Source organism: Coturnix japonica, chromosome 13, assembly GCF_001577835.2.
Source record: "Coturnix japonica isolate 7356 chromosome 13, Coturnix japonica 2.1, whole genome shotgun sequence".
Taxonomy (NCBI): Eukaryota; Metazoa; Chordata; class Aves; order Galliformes; family Phasianidae; genus Coturnix; species Coturnix japonica.
In genome coordinates this window covers 7211431-7228469 of record NC_029528.1, presented here as the reverse complement: position 1 = coordinate 7228469, position 17039 = coordinate 7211431, and the positions used below count along the sequence as shown (strand labels likewise).

The 17039-nt window shown below is 44.9% G+C and overlaps 1 protein-coding gene and 1 long non-coding RNA gene across 6 annotated transcripts in view; one reads left to right on the top strand and one right to left on the bottom strand.

Moving 5' to 3' along the window:
* The first annotated feature begins 1109 nt into the window (after positions 1–1109).
* Positions 1110–5001, top strand: LOC116654076. Its single transcript, XR_004308952.1, has 2 exons — positions 1110–2878; positions 3814–5001. It is a non-coding gene; the product is annotated as an uncharacterized LOC116654076 (long non-coding RNA).
* The window catches only part of SLIT3 (slit guidance ligand 3), a 424983-nt gene continuing 411693 nt past the window's right edge, over positions 3750–17039 (bottom strand). For all 5 annotated transcript variants that reach the window (XM_015875943.2, XM_015875942.2, XM_015875944.2 and 2 more), the window contains 4 exons: positions 9039–9193; positions 6526–6811; positions 5197–5405; positions 3750–4116 (listed from right to left, as the gene is read on the bottom strand). In XM_015875943.2, the coding sequence (XP_015731429.1) occupies positions 3878–4116; positions 5197–5405; positions 6526–6811; positions 9039–9193 (889 nt within the window). In that variant the 3' untranslated portion in view covers positions 3750–3877. The remainder of the gene's footprint in view (positions 4117–5196; positions 5406–6525; positions 6812–9038; positions 9194–17039) is intronic.

Sequence of the window (17039 nt, the reverse complement as noted above, 5' to 3'; positions counted from 1 at the left end):
GGGCGGGATGACGGGCCGGGCGGCTGCGGGGCACAGGACACACAGCACAGGGCACAGGACACAGGGCACAGGGTGCAGGGAATGGGGCACAGGGCGCAAGACACAGGGCACAGGACACAGGGTACAGGATACAGGATAAAGGGCACAGGGCACAGGACACAGGACATAGGGCACAGGGCACAGGACATAGGGCACAGGGTACAGGGTACAGGATAAAGGGCACAGGGCACAGGACACAGGACACATGTCACAGGACACAGGACACAGGGTACAGGATACAGGATAAAGGGCACAGGGCACAGGACACATGTCACAGGACACTGGACACAGGGTACAGGGCACAGGACACAGGGCGCAAGACACAGGGACACAGGGCACAGGACACAGGGCGGGCTGTGCGCTGCGGGATGTGTTGGGGCTGCTGGGAGCCCCGATGTGCTGCCGGGTCTGTGCCCTGCCTTGTCAATATCGTACAGTTCTCCCATCCATTTTCATACCGCCTCCATTACCGCATGCTGCAATGTCCGAACCCGCACAGCTTGCCCCGAAGACTTCTCAGTGCTGAGCTGTTTCCCAGGGCAGCTCAGTGCGTGGCACAGATGAGCATTCACACCTTCCTCTCATTTCGGTACCTCTGGAAACTCCGCTGTTTCCAAGCAGGGGAAGTTCTGCCGTGGTTTCTCTGTTGTGACAGAACATGTAACTGAAGCTTTAAACACCAGCTCTATGACTTGAAACAAGCGTTTCAGAACAAGGTTTCAGCTTCACTGAGTGCAGACTTCATGTCTTATCTGCCTCATGGTCATTCTTGTGTGTTTTCCTGTTTCACACCAGGCAGTTTCCAATGGTGATGCTAAGGACACAACCCTGCTCTGGTTAAACACCTACTGACATTAAGCCAGTGAGATGAAATATGTTCCTTACTTCTGTCTTTTTCCACCTCTGTAGACACTGCAGCCATGTTCACACTGCAGCCACCCAGAGGAACTCGCCATCCCCTTTCACCTTCTCTGAGCTGCTTCAGTGCTGTTAAGCTCCCAAACTCCAAATGGACCCTCAGCACCTCGAACGGAGAGAGAAATAACCCGCACCACAACATAAGGTATGTTACAATCTTCCATAACCCAACAATTTATTTAAACTTACATCACAATGAGAATTGATTAATAAAATACATCAGTTCACACCAGTCTGCATTGCCGGATTTTAAGGGTTAGCATCTTTCTTCACTTTATATTAAAACTTTATAGAGGTAAAAGCTCCCGCGCTGTACCCACAGCAGTTGAAATCCATTGTAACGTTATGCAGGTTACAGAGGAGCTTTCAGAGCTAATTACACTTCAGTTAACCTCACATTTTTTGGCACATCTGAATGCTTTTTATTTTCTTCTTAGCATAAAATAGTTCTGTAGCAAGTCATAGAATCATTGACATAAAGCATCACTATCCAATGACAAGTGCTGCCGAAAAGCATACAAAAATTGCATCATTTGGTTACAAAATAGGTATTTCTTTATCCCAACGCTTCGCATCGAGATGCTGTGATAGAAAAGGGCTGGGAACAAGGCCAGCTGAGCTGCTGCTGGTCCCTCTGCTGCAAAGCATTGGTTAAACGAATCCCAGAGTGATCAGCAACAAGGTATTGATGGCTGTTGCCTTGCCAGTCAAGGTCATTCCTCTAAAGCACCCCCAGGCAGGTGTGAGGCCACAAGTACACCTTAACTTCTCTCTCATATGCGCTGCTGCTCATGAAACAAAGCAAACAAATGCGTGGTTAGTGTTCAAGAGGAGCAGCATTTCTGCAGGCCTTGGCTGCAAGCTGTGGAGCAGACAGCAGCCTTGTAACCACTGCCCAACTGAATGCTTCTGCACAGCAGAACAGCAGCAGCTCCTTCAGAAATGAACGTGCATTATGTTAACGTTAATGAAACACCCATGGCAGTGGTGTGCAGGCACATCTCTGTGCGGCCAGCTGCAGTTCTCTGCGTGAAGTTTTATATCTGCAGACTGTAGGTTTGGCTGATTTCTGTTGTACACCATGAAGCTGCTTTGGGAATCTGACACAATGCTCAAAATAAAAAGGAGTCCAGGGTGTTTGCCAGCAGTTAGTTCTCCCATGGCTCTTGAACCGTACTGTTTCAATCAGACTTTGGCATATTAACTGAGCTGGAATCTCTGTGGTGATACCACCAAGTGTTCCCCAAAAGGGGATTCTGGCTGCTAAAGTCACCTCTGACTTTACCTTCCTTAGAGAAATTGAAGAAAGCACTGCAATACTTTGTTAAGCCAGGGAAAGAAGGAAATTACACTGCTAATGGAACAGTTACAGATAGAGATGTTTGAAATTGATAGTAAGAGAAAATTCAAGGTATCTGTGATACTCTTTGCATGTACCTACTGACCCTGAAAGGCAGCCCTGCCAAAAACCCTCCAAAAATCAAACTTCCTCCCCAAGAGTCGCTTTTTGTTCCACACTCACAGTGAGAATTTATCCCTGCATTGACTTTGCTTCCTATTCAGCATTTGCTCTGAATGCAGCTGAAGTTACTGGGAGCCCTTTGGGAGAAACAAGTGCAGGATATATAAAATAGTGCAGATGGAAAAGCTTTGGCTGGATTGGTCAGTCTGCACCAAATGTGAGAATGGAACGTGATGTAGCTATGAATGTCTCCTGTCCCTATGCAGAGAAGAGAGTGCTGCTAAGATCAACAAATGTTGGCTGAATAACTTCACAAGGACATAGTGCAACTTCTGCTCATTCAAAAAGCTGTGGAAAGGCAGCCAGCTGCTTGGTATCGGTGCTGATGAACAGGCAGCTACAGACCAGCTTACAACCATGTCTGAAGTGACAGTGAGAATAAAAGCCATTTTGCCTCAGGTACGTTCTGGCACCTGCACCACTTTCACGCTCTTTATGACCTTTGCACGTTACAATGTCAAGGCATGGCAAATTTAGTAGCAGTGCATTCCTTATATTTCATATACAAAAAAAGGGCTCAAGGCTCAGAGCAAGAAGGCACAAACCTGGGAAATAACATAGCTGAGGAATTAACACAAAACTATTACGTCATTTATTAGGCAGTACTTAGCACTTATTTCACGTTTTGCCCCCAAATTTCCCAAAGCAACATATATTTCTTTCCCTTTGTCCCCTTCTTTTGGATAAAGCTGCCTGTGCTCTATAGATACAGTTGCTGAAGGATATATTGTGAACACAGATACATACAACATACACAGCAAAAATGTATTATAGCATTACAATAGTCAGACAACGTCGTTAGCCTTAAGCTACGGCAGTGCTTATAGGGAACCAGTTCAAGAATATCAAGCAGAGCCACTGTACAGGACCAAAGCAGCATCGGCAGTGTTAGGCAGAGCAGGGGACCGAGGGGAGGCTGCTCGGGGTGTGTGGGCAGGCAGGTGGCTGTCAGTGGGGATCCGCTTTGGCACCAGACCCAGCCCACAGCCCAGGTGATTTCTTCAGCCCGTATCAATTCCGCAGCAGGTCCTTGGAACACCTTTACATCTGTCTGTTGTGCATACATATAAAGTCCCCCCCCAACATCTCTCCTGTTAGGCTATGTCTTCTTTATATAATTTTTTTAAATTTTAACTTTTTAATTTTTTTTTTCTTACAACTGTTAAAAAAGCTTCATGGTAAAAATAACTCACTATATGATACATATACCCAAAGTGGTGCGATACTTTATATAATAAAAGATGAAAATAGTCACTTTCCATAATAAAAATAAGTTCTATTTTTTGTTTATTTTACAATATACTTAATAATTCTTTTCTTCTTCACTCTGAAAGTAAATAGGTCCCATTTTGATAGCACTTCTGAGTCGATTAAAGTGGCGAGAAGCTGGAGAATGGCTTATGAGCACTTTGAGCAGCCGCACTCCACGTGTCTCTCCAGTTCCTCTGTGAAGGTGGAGCCATCCACGCACTGGAAGAAGTATTTCCTCCTTTTGCTCCGCAGTGGGACGCAGCACTGCCCGCTGCTGCAGCTGCCATGGCATTCCATGCGGGGCACTTTGGAGGCGGTGACGCACGTCGTGTAGCCCTGCTGCTTACGGACCACTTCTCGAATGATCTCCCCTTGGCAGAGGTTCTCTGGTAAGACAATGGAGGTGTCAAGGAAGCCACGTGGTAACCATTTTGCTAGATATTCCCCACACATCAGCAGACAGCCCCGTGCATGCAATGATACTCAGGGCAAGCAGATGCCGTGAGCAGAACTGTAATCTTTTACTGCTTTGTACCTGCCATCAAAACACAGCTTGTGTTACACAAATGTGCAATATCCGGCACAAGGCAGAGGCCACGCAGGCCTGATGGCTTTGATCAGCAGTTCTGGGAGTGCTTTAATGAATGCTGAGTGTTGAATCCTGCAACGCTCCTGCAAAACACAGGTTAGTTTTACTGTGTCTGTTTCACAGGATCAGAGGTCAGCCTGCTCTGTGTGACACCGGCCATCTAGGGTACCTGAAAATGCCTATGCTGGTGTGCAGTCACTTTGTCACAGGCAGATCCATTTTAGTGAGACTGCATATGATCTGTATAATTTGGAAAGTCTGTAGTTCACAGAAGAGGGACAACAATAATACAAAGCAACTCCTTCCTTCTGTACAGGAAGGAATGAAGGCAGAAGGGATGAAGTTAGAGCTCACATAGTTGCCAGTGAGTGTTTTCAGCTCAGGGCAGAAGAGGCACATCCCAGTGTGAGCTGTGGGATGCCCCAGGAAACCTGCTCAGCTGCACCAGCAGGAGTGAGCTGGGAATCTTCACTGCCACTTCAGACAGGACCTGCTGCCTTCTAGTCCCTCGTCTTGTTCTCTACGAAAGCCCTCGTGTAACACCTCCTTTCCCAGCACTGCTGACTGATCACTGTTCAGGGAAAGCCTCACAGCAGCATCCCCTTTAAACATCCTTACAGAATCTTGGAAGCAGCAAACCTTGAAGATTCAGGAGACAGCGAATAAAACCTTTCTACAGATGTCCCCTTTCCATTTGCTTAGATTGTAGTGGCTCTTTTCTCCTCCCTAAGTCACTCTGTAAAGGCCAACTTACCTTTATCTTTCTTATTATTTGCCATTTACTCCCAAATATAAGTTACATGGAAGAGAGGTGAAAAGAAAGACATAAAACAGAAGCATAGCAGACCAACATCCTGGTCCTTGTGGCCAAGCATACCTCTGTCACAGTGGTCTCCGCTATAGTTGGGGTCACATTCACAGTAGGCTTCCCCATGCTCAGAAATCTTACACTGCCCATGGTTGCATTTCAAAATCCTGCAGGGGTTCGAGGAGTTGTTCTTCTTGTCACAGTACATGCCTGTGTAGCCTTCCATGCATTTACAGGTGTAAGCAACGTTGGCTGCCATGCACTTCCCATGCAGACACCTGGAGAAAGAGAAGTGTTTAGATGCTGAAGTTCCTCTTCCCAGGGATGTTTACATTTGCATTTGGCATTTCTGCCTATTTAAACCCAAGGCAGTAATCCAATAAATAGCAGATCAGTGCCAAACACTGAAGAAACTGTCCAATCACAACAGCCTCATGTGGGTCTCTGAGGGTTTGTTGACTTCAGTATTCCCAGCTTCAGTCTGTAATCTATCAGATGCTTCTCAGCACGTCCCAGGGTAGTACTTTGCAGAATTAGACCCAAAAGCAAGTTTAAAACAGTTCCTCTGCAAGTTATATTTGGGCCCTCGCTGACCAGCGTGATTATTTACTGTGTCAATTTACCTGTCAAAAGCATGTGCTTCTATAAAGCCCCTTCCAAAGATAGTGCAACCAAAGTAGCTCCTAAAACCAGAGTACTTCCATCTGCTTATGAAACAGCACTGAACCACGCAGACTGCTGGTCTGCCTGGGGCTGTTTCCTTGTGTACTTGCCATAAGTAAGCTATTCATCCGGTGTTTCTGATGGAGATGTGGTTATTCTTGAGCCTTTGAACTGTAACTGCTTTATAGTCATAACTGCCTTTGCATGCAACACCATGCTACTCTTTAAACTTGCACTTTAAAGGGGTGTTTCAGAATGTAATATTTCATTCAGCTATTTATGAAATTCAAACTGTTCACAACAGACTGCATAACAGTCTTCAGGGAGTTAACTCAAATTCCCTGTCCAGAGCTGCTGTGAGCATATCACTACAGTGCGAACCTCTCTTGTGGCTGGCTCTGTGCTGGATACATGTGTGCACTCACTGCCTCAGAGGTAATGCACAACCATTAACAGATGTTTTTATACTTTAATGTGTAAAGTTATAGCTGAAAGTAAAGCCTGCAGTATAAACGACTTAGCTCCTCTATGAGAATGAGGTCATTTGGAGAGTGACCAGCATCAAAACAAGACAGGAAAATTGAACAGCGCCACGGACACCGACTCGCACTGTCACTAATTTATGTGGGAACCCAGCGCCTCCAAAAGTGCTCACACATGTTTTTACAAGACGAAACGAGAACATGCAATAGCTGTAAAGCTTCTGCCCTCCCGTCAGCATCCATTCAAGCTTACTTGTGGTTAAGACATGGGTCTCCAATTTCCTGGTCACACAGGGGGCCTGTCCAGCCTGGGTGACATTCACAAACCACACTTGCTTTTTCCAGGGATCGGCAAATGCCGTGCTTGCAGATGTTACAGGATTTACAGCCAGGAAGGACTCCTATCGACTGCTGTGGTAAATCCTTGAAATCCTGTAGCTCGTTATTGATGCGAACATCGTGAATACATCCATGAAAGCCATTTGGTGTCTTATCTGCACCCTGGCGCAATGAAGATAATCCAGTAGAGGTCGGGATCCCTTCAGATAAAGGAAGAAAAAGGGAAAGCTTGCTCACAGCTACAGTGATAGTATATAAATTATAATAGCTAACATTTCTTTTGCCTCAGCACCTTGTAACCTTTAAAGAAGTGATGTGCATGGCACCTTTGTAAGGCAGCGCAACTGCACTGTCCTCATACTGGAAATGCAAAGGAACAAAAACAAAATCACTTGTCCAGCTTATGTAGGAAATATATTATAAAGAAAAAGGGGGTAAAGAAGCTCAGATCTTTGGCGGACGGCCATGTATTCTTGTCCTTAGATAATGCTCCTTCTGCCTACAGTTCAATAGCAATTATACTTCTGAAAGGTGGGAATGTTTTTGCTTGTCAGTCAGTAGCCACAACCTCTGGGATACAAAATATAGTTACCATTATTCAGCCTTTAAGTTAAGGGGTGCAGCCCATCAAAACTAGCTCAGGAGACATCTAGAGACAGAGAACAGCGTATCAGGCCAGGCCAAGCCTTTGGGGTGAGCACCCTTCACTGTGTTGATGCCTTTGGAAGAGTTCCCAAGCTCAGAGAGCCAACAGCTTGTTTTGGACATTGTGTTCTGCCCTCCTCACCAGCATCTGCTTGAGTTGTACTTGCACTTTAATCATGCTTTAGGAGGAAGATTTCTAGACAAAGTGGAGAGATGGGCAAGATTCTGGGTGCTTGAAGCCTCAGGTCTGTCTTAATGGTTACTGTAAGAATTGTTCTGGGGTTAATTTAATGACTTCAGTTAAACAGCCTGAAGTGGAAGAGCAGCTGGCATTCACGGCAATGCTAGATATACAGAAATGGCACATGAGTGAAGGTTTAGAAAGACTCAAGAAGAAATGCAGTGGGCAATACAAGTCTCTGCTGAGCTTCATGCATACTAGTATCCAATAGAGTCCTTCATTTCAAGTCTCAGATTTGTCCCTTATAGGTACCTTTTGAGAATTAGTTGTGATTTACAATACTCATCCATTAGTTAAACTTTTCCCACTGGGGAAACTTCCTAAATTCCTGTTGTATAAATTGCAACAAGGTGGGAATCTCTTTAGCTGAATCAGAGACAGAAATTATGATGGCCTCAAGAGCAGATCATCAGACTCTTGAATAACCTGTGACATTGCTAACAGAAACCAATTATAAAAGTTCAGCTCTGTAAAATGCAAGATCAGCCAGCTTTCTGATTTACAAGAGCAATATTCGGGGTTCTTTTAGAAAAGGGTTATTAAAAGGAATTGTTTATAAAAGGCTTAACCAGCACCAAATGGTCAAGTGGTTTCTACTATTGACTTACAAGATCTGCTCAGAAAAAGCTTACAAATAGATTTTTTTAGTCTGTTTTCATTCTGCTGAGTTTTGTATTTAGAATAGGCTGTCTAAAAAAAACCCAACAACTCTAAGTCACAGAAAATGGGAGATTTCAACATTCATTCCAGAATGGAACTGGTTGGGGTCTGGCACAAAGAAATCCATCAGTCTCTAATGCCCAGACACCTCATCGCTGGGATGCTCTGATTCTGAGCATCTGCTTTCCACGCTATGTGGCCCCAGAAAGTACGTCCTGAATGGGAAAAAACTTTTCAACAGAAGTTTGCTCAATTCTAAAATCCTTCAAACGTTGTTCTGGCACCAGTTTCCAATGAGAAAACTGTTAGCCAAGAAGTTTTTAGTCAGCTTGTGTGTTAATACTGTTTGGAGAATACGATCTTCTCCCCCCAGCTTTTAAACCTCTATAAAGTTTACAGCAGAAAAACACTTCACTTACAGTACGTATAAACCTACTGATGTCTGATTTGCTTCTCTGCAGTGACTCTCTGCACTTCCATCATATTCTTCACCATGAGTTTTTACTGCCAGCAAATTCTGAAAGCTTTAGAAATGACCAACTGATCACTTTGTTAACGGCCACTGACCAGAAGCTGCCGGTGCCCTGCTTAGGTTAACCTCCCTCCTCTGGCGTGTGGGTTCATGCTGGCCATGCAATGGGCTGCTAATGAAATACAAAGAATGAAATGGAGAAGCAACCTCTGGCAGAGAAGGACAAAACCTCTTGTTTTCTCCCAGCCAGAGAGTCCTTTCCATGGGATGGAACATGATTTGCTTCTGAGGGAGTTCACTAAGACTTCTGAGAATTATTATTGTTATTTTTAACAAGCCTCTCTTCTGTTTTGCTTTTTTATAAGAAAAGGATTTTTAACATGTCAAAGTCCAGCGCAACTCAATGTACCTCCAATGTAGAGCGGTGTGTTGAGGCTTGCAGAAGACTGTTTCTGCAGTTTTCCAAGGCTCTTGGGAGTCCCCTTGTCCACCACCAGGTTCAGAGTTTGATTCAACATCACAAGTTCCACACTATGAAACTGCCCATCATTTACAGTTTCCACACTAAAAACAAAAGAGAGAATTAGATGGTGTTAACAGTGATCTGCCTATGTTTCTGTTACACCTTGCAAAGTGCTGTCCCCATTCCAAGCACCTTTCCTGCCATTGTCTTCGATGTTTCTTCCAGCACAAGCCACTGCATTACAAGTTCTAAACATTGCTGATGTCTGATTTGAGAAGGCAGAGTGTCTGTATCTAAGTAACACTGGAGAGGAATGCTTCTTGCTGCCTCTGGGGGTTGTGTCCACCCAGGAAATTGTTTCACAACTTGTGCTTACACATGTTCCATTTATAGTGTACCCAAAAACCCTCACTACTGTTCTGCAAAGCCAGGACAGTAACTAATGCAGCTGTGTTTCCCAGGGCAAAAGAGCAGAAGTGTGGAGCCACGGTATATTGGCTTTGGTGGCAAATGCTAATGAAGGGTTCCCATTTTCTAGTCACAGCTTTCTGCCCTTCTGTCACACTGCTTGGTGCCCCACTGCAAGCCCAGTTATTCTTCTATGGTTAGTTTAAACTCAAATTATTTTGCAAAGGCAGCAAGGGACTGCAGTGAGGGGTAAGAGACAGCAGGGGCTTCAGAAACCATGATTTCCTTACAGAGCCAAACTATCCTTTAACTAAAATAAACTGCTCTCACACACTGTGGTGCCAACCCTCCCTAAACCTGGCCAGTGAGCTCCTTGCCTGATTGCCTCCTAAGTGAGACTCAGACATCTGACACTGCTTTGCTGACAGTCCAGATCTGAGATTGCTCCATAAGTGTTACGTATCATATTAAAACAAAAAACAGTAAGTTTAAAGAATGGGCTTTGCTCATTCCAATGGCCCATGTGCTCAGCATCTTCCCTCAGTGTTATAAGTTCACAGGTCAGATTCCTTTCAGGTATTCTGCAAACCTGCAGTGCAGATGTGCCGGTCTCACAGCTCCTTCACCAGATTTTTCTTACTACCAGTGATGAGGAACAAAACACTGAGGAGTGACCCACCTCTAAAGAGGAATCACCTTGTAGATCTATCCACCTCCCAACCTATCTGACGTGCTGCTGTCTATCCTTAGGGTCCTGTCCTGCATACCGATATGTGAGGGAGCATGGGTACATGGTAGAGGCAAGAGCCAAGGACATACATGGGATGTACTGCCACAGGCTGAGTACCCTGCAGAGCACACCTGGCTGTGCTGTTCTGGGGCCCGCCCTCCTAGCACTGCTCTATGGACTGACAGCTCCAGTAGGTTTGAAAGCAGCTGGTCTGAGCTATCCAGATATTCCTGAATTGGGCTAAGAATGTGGCAAATACCTGCCATGTTACAAGGAACAGCTGTGTAATAATGGCGCTGACTGGATGATCGCATGCACCTCTTGCATTCCTCACTGCTGTGCTGCAATACTTAATTCATGTGTATGAAGCACTGGGACTTTCAGTGCAGCTGGAAGGTGCTGGATACATGGAAACACACGTTAACAACTGTAACTTTATGGAAAGGCAGAACAGCCCAAAGCTGCACTATGATATCGAGCCCCAGATGGGATGGATGGCTTCAGGATAGGCTGATTTCTGGCAGGATGGGTTTCTGGGGCCAGCACACAGAGCTGTGCCACTATCTGAGCAGGGCCGCGCAGTGGCCATTTATCAGAGCACAGAGCTATCGCATCTGCCTGTGCTGCCTGTTCCCCGGGTCTTTTACCGGAGGCTTCTGCCCGGCCCGGCTCACTGCAACGCCTCCCTTCAGATTCTACCCTAATTCCTATTGGGGTCGGGTGGCCGTACAGCCCCCGGCCTCCAGCAGCAGCCCCCGGGGTCGGGGATCGCCGCCATCGCGGCCACGAGGGGGCGCCGTAACCCCGCGGAACGCGCTCAGCCCCGCGCTGCCCCGTGTCGGCTCGTGCCGGGATGGAGCCGCGGCGCCCTCGGAGCGTTGGAGGGGAAAATGGTGTATTAAATAGAAAACCTCAGGGAGTTTGTATAAGACCCGATTCTCACTCTTATCTTTCATATATACTTCTTTCTCCCCTCCTCCAGCACCCAAGAACGCACAGATGTTATAAACATGGCTCCCCATGCTCTAACACACAAGAGGTTTACAGCTGAGCTACTGTAAATATGCCACTGAACAGAAATGCATTGAAGGATTAAAGTGTTCAACTTGTAAAGTCTGGGCTTTGGGGTTCGTTCTTTTCTCTGACATGTTACATACCTTTAGTGTAGGCAGCAGAAGCAGCAGGGCAGAGAAGTCGAAACAAAAATAGCTCTAAGTATCACAGCAAACCATGTCACCAAGGAAATGCGTAACCATCAATTACGCAAATGAGAACATCAATTCATTAGCTACAGTCTCCAGATTTTCCTGACCTCAGTCTTAATGGGGACGTGCCTCATCCAAAGCACAGAACAAAGCAAACAAGAAGATGGTAAGTGAAGGCTGTGGGGAACACTGAACTTGGGCTGTCTTTGAAAACATCCAACATAGAAGGGAATAACCAGAAAGATCTGTCCAATAGAGCTCAATGAGCACTCAGCACGTGGGAAGAACAGGCACTAAAATCAAGAAACAGCTGGTAGAGCTGCAGGGAAGTACATGGAGACACTAAAGATTTGGGAGCTGTGAAACTCCTGTGCTGGGATGACTTCACATGCCGGCAGTGATAGGCTTTCACCTTCCGAGCTACAGCTACCTCCTGCCCTTGGTTCCTGTTATAATCAGTCCCCAGCTTAGAATAGATTTAAACTCCATGGCAACAATGGCAAAACCATAATTGAGTGGTGCTTGTGCTACCTTTACAATAACACATCCTTTCAAGCACTATCATCTCCGGAAGTCAAATAAAAACCACATGTTGAGAAGAAAGCATGAAAAATGCTAATGAAACACAAGACCGGGGTAATAAGAGGTGAAAAATATGTATTAAAACACTCAAGTTCACTTCCAGCTTAAAACGTATCCCTTTTGTTATGTTCAACCTACATGACTCGGGTGTTAGGTCTCCTAAACAGAGAGCACTCAATGGTTAAGATTTTTCCTTGCTACCTCCATGCTCATGTGCTTGGCTTTATACCTTTTCTCTTACTTGTAACTCTGCAGACCACCCAAACACGCCATCTTTCTCCTCCTGGTGTTTACAGCCCTTAAACACTGGCAGCTGATTACCGTGTCTCCCTTAATGATCATTTGGCCAGGCTGTGCATATCTAATTTCCAGTCATAATTCCACTCCTGCAGCACCCCTGCCAGCAGTGAAAGTTATTGTATTACAGACCTTCTAAGGGAAAGTCAAGGACCTTTTTTATACTCCTGCAACACGCAATTAACACAATCCTGACCCCTTTCTGTAGATCGTTCATTAAAGGGGCAGATTCATGGCCAGTGTAGGCACTCCCTGTTTGCAGTGAATTCTCATTGCATCCCTGTTATGGGCAGAGGGGCTGACATATCCCTCCAACCCTTCTGTTGCAGAGTCAAAGCCTGTACCAGTCTCCTGCAGGATCACAGCGTCGCTGCAGAGCTGAATGCTTCATTCTGCCAGCTGAGAATCTGTTAAACGCAAATGCAAGAGCAATAGGAATAGCCTGAGTGAACTCTGCAAGTCTGAGGCCTCCCTGACTGGGGGTCACAGCGCTTAATGCCTTCCCACCCGGCTCCACCACAACAGCTTGTGCATCGTGGCACACAGTGCACTGCACTGCAATGAGCTGCTGCATCTCGCTATCTGTTCTGTAACATGCCTCATGTAAAGTAACAAGCCCAGTTAAGCACAGCGTAAAAACAATCACATATAGATTCTGCAATGCCAATGGGACTCATTAAATCATTTACCCTTATAAAAGAGCAGCATGGCCAGTCCCAGAACCCAGCACTATCTCCCCTGGCAAGAGGCATCCCACGCATGTGGCTGTGGCAGCCCCGCCTGCTGCCAGGACCTGGCACCAAACAGGTGCTGGGGCTTCTCTGGAGTGTCAGGGCCACGTGCTGCTGCCAGCAGCTCTGACATTCTGCTGGTTAGATCTGTTTCCGATGAGGAAACCCATCAAGCATCTTCACAAAGTCATTTTGCCTGACAAGATACTTTACACCATCTATCCTCTTTTCAGCTCTGGAAAATATCAGAGTATCTGCCATTTAGCATCAAGGTCCAGGGCCAATACAGAATACAAGTAAAAGTGTTTCCAATTTGAATGACTGAGGATCAGTTTTTAATCTGAAATCCAAGGCTAAGCCCTAAGAAAATACTGTCTATTCAGACACCTGACAGCAGTCAGGAAATGAAACTGTTTTCATCCCATCTATAGCATCATACCTGCAGCTGTACACATCTCCCACTACAATAAACAAAATCCATTGCTGTCTGACACCTAGAATGGCAGTTGCTTTGCTTTCCTTTTCTAGCAGCACTGGGGCATGCTGGCAAAGCTGGGGGCCACATTTCTATACTGGGAAGAAGCGCTGAAATAATTGTGCACAGAACTGTGCTGCACCTCCGTGACCATCCTCAGTGCCAGTTCTGCATACATGTCTTCCAGCAGAGACCGTGTATTGAATCCAGAGCCTGGTGCTTGGAATAAGCAGCATACAGAGCTATCACACATGGCACACACATACACTTTGTGTTACTCGTCATGTTTACAAGGAATTTATAGGCAGAACGAAATAAACTTGTTATATTAGCTTGCTACATTTCTTCTAAAAGGCTGCTGAGCAAGAAGGTGCAAAGAACATCTCTGCTTTGACTTCCAATTTAATTCCAAGTTAATTTCAATAATTACTTCAAATGGCACGAAACCCTTAGTGGCATAGGAGCACCTACTGTGTTTCTTGCCTTCACAAACCGGCTTAATTTTGCCCAAGTTCAACATGGAGTGCTGAGGGGCAGACATGAACAAACAACCTCTGCCCCAGCCATGGTTCTGGCAGTGCAGCAGTGCTGGTGCTGGCAAAACATCCCACACCGAACCTGCTGTATGTGTATGGTTTAGAAATTAAACTGTGGGTCCACAGCACAGCGTTCCTGGGCACTACAATCCAAGGCTGGAAAAGACATACAAGATCATCCAGTCCAACTGTCCCATGGTATTGCAGTGAAGAGAAGGAGAGAGACAGGAGGAGAAAGAGAAGAGAAATCCTATCATTCTTGCAAGAGATAGTTGAGATTTTAGAAAGAAAAAAGATAATTTAGCTTAATATGATTTGCCTGCTAAGCCACCAGGCAGCCTGGAGGAGAAAACTTTACTCTTTTTAAGCTTCATTTCAGCAGAAGAAAGCTTCTGAATTCCATGAGAGCAAATATTTGATTCTAAACCAAATGATAAAAGTTGGATGATATTTAAAGATCTTGGCCTTACATCTTCTTTGTCCTACTATGCAAAAATACATGGAAAACTATAGAAATTCACTAAGAAAAACACTTGTCTTTTTTAGTCCTGCTCAGATACACCAGAGTCCTTTTTAAAGGCAAAAAAGAATTCATCTGTCCTTCGCCTCAGCTCATGCAAAATGTATATTACATTCAAATTTTACAACGTTTGCTGTGCAGGTCTGAGGTTAATGCTGGTCTCGTTCATTATATTTGATGAAAAATCCCTAAGGAGCACATGAGAAAAATAAGGTGTGTGATAGGAAGAATAAAACGAATTGCAAATATCCACAGTTATTAAGAGCTCAGTAATGCCTCATAGAGATCTCTGAAAAACAGTCTATTTTAGAGACCATCCAGAAATATCAAAAAGGAATCCCACGAGGGACAGGCATAGCACAAGCTGCAGATTGTGAAGGTATCAGGAAGAAAAGGACCATCATACAGTGAGCTCTGCAGAGACTTCTGGTTAAAAAAAAAGGGGGGTTGACAAGCTCTAATAATGATTCAAAGAAGAATTAATGCTTTCACTCCTCCAGCACATTCCTCCCCAGAAGGCAGTGAAGCCTCCAAGGCTTCTTTGCAGATAAGTGACTGCAGCTAAGGAGAGGTGATTACACAAAAATCCCATCTCCCCCTTCTTTGGTCGATGTGGAAGCTCTTCCATCACTGAGGTAATTGCTCAACCTCAGCACCAGCAGAGTGGAGGAGAAGCCTAAGAAATCTGAATGCAGGGCCAAAATCATTGAGTCAAAATCCCAGTTTGGTTCTTTGGGGTGGAATGGTCAGGGACCTGCCATGGGGCAGCGAGCTGCTGCCTGCAGAGGCCACTGATGTGGGAAAGCATATACAGGTGGCAGATACTGGGCTAGGAACCTCAGCCACAGCCTGGTGGAGACAGAGTCTCGTCCCCTGGGGACACAGCACATTTCTGAAACACTTTCTTCTGCTCATTTCTGTACTTTCTGTGCACCAAGAAACAGATTTAATTTGTCATCCCACAGTCATCACGTATGAGGCAGATACAGTAAACTCCCCTGACTTCAGGCTTTGTGCTCTAACCACAAGAACATCCATCTATGCTATGGAGGAATTAGCCAGACCATGAGAACAGCATGACACAATCTGTAAGGAATACTTCTGGTGATATAGCATTTTTGAAAACAGACTGTGCAGGGATACTTCTACAGAGTAACATAATGCAATTTGGGCGTAGGCTCTGCAGAAAGACAAACACAATTAATTCTGGTGTTTTCCTGATTGCCCCCTTTTCCACTGCTGTCAGGAAGCCTGCGTGAAAACATGATTTTACACCAAAGATATCTGTGTCTCTCCCTTTAGCAGTTACAGCAGTCTGCATGCAATACAGCAATCTGGGAACTCTGGAGGGATTTGGAAGTTCCTGTCAAATTTCTGCTTCCCATTTCTATTAGGAAGGATCAATTATAGCATTCAAATCAATGTGACAGTGTGATAGCATAAAACCTATGGTGGAAAAAAACATTGCAGGTAAGGTTTTATTTGTGGTTCAAGGAACAGTTGTAGCAGAAGACACTGAAAACAGGAAGCTGATAGAAGACACAAAAATACTTATTTTGGTGACTGAAAGCTAAAAGTACAAAAATGGATGGTTTTTGATAATTCATTGTATAGAGAGTGATTAAATAGGATAAAAGAAACAACAAGTAGAAATCCTACTTTAAAAATGGATCTTCTGTAACGTGTTTGCTGTGAGCTTTAGGAAGCTTTTATTACACAGATTACAAGTGAGGACTTCCTGTAACAAAGCGGTCAGGTTTCCTTTTAAAAGGGCACTTTCAATCACTGCATAGTCATGCATGAACTTGTATTTCTTTCTGACTTGATAAATGAGAATGTATTTTAGGTAAACCTTCCCAATGGACATTTGCTGACCTTTATTCTGACTAGAATGAAAGAATGACTTCTGCTGATAGGACGCACAGGGATGGCACAAAGCTGCGCCAGGGGACTCAGATCAGGTATAATGAATTCTTTTTTACATGAGATTGGTCAAGCACTGGAGCAGGCTTCCTTGTGAGGTAGTTGATCTCCCATGCCTGTCAGTGTTCAAAAAGTCTTGGACAGCTCTCAGTAACGTGCTTTAACATTTGGTTAGCCCTCCAGAGGTCAGGCACTTGGATAAAGGATCTTTGAAGGTCTCTTCCAACTTTTTGCTATACTGCTATGCTAAAAATCCAATGTCAACTGTAACATTTCCAGTCAAGCATAACATGAATAATATATGTAAAGTAAATCTTAACAGTAGAGCAAATTCACCCTGGGTTTTTCCAGACTAACTCCGTCCTGTAGTTCTACTTAAATCTGCTCAAAAGACGCAGGAACTGGTCTGCTCCAAAAGCCAGTGGGAGCCTGTCCTCACAAAGCAGGTCATCAACTACTTCTTGGCACACCAGGAATATATATATTTATGCCACATCCCTGTCCTCAAACATTTTCTTAGGATAATCTGGAGAGGGAGGC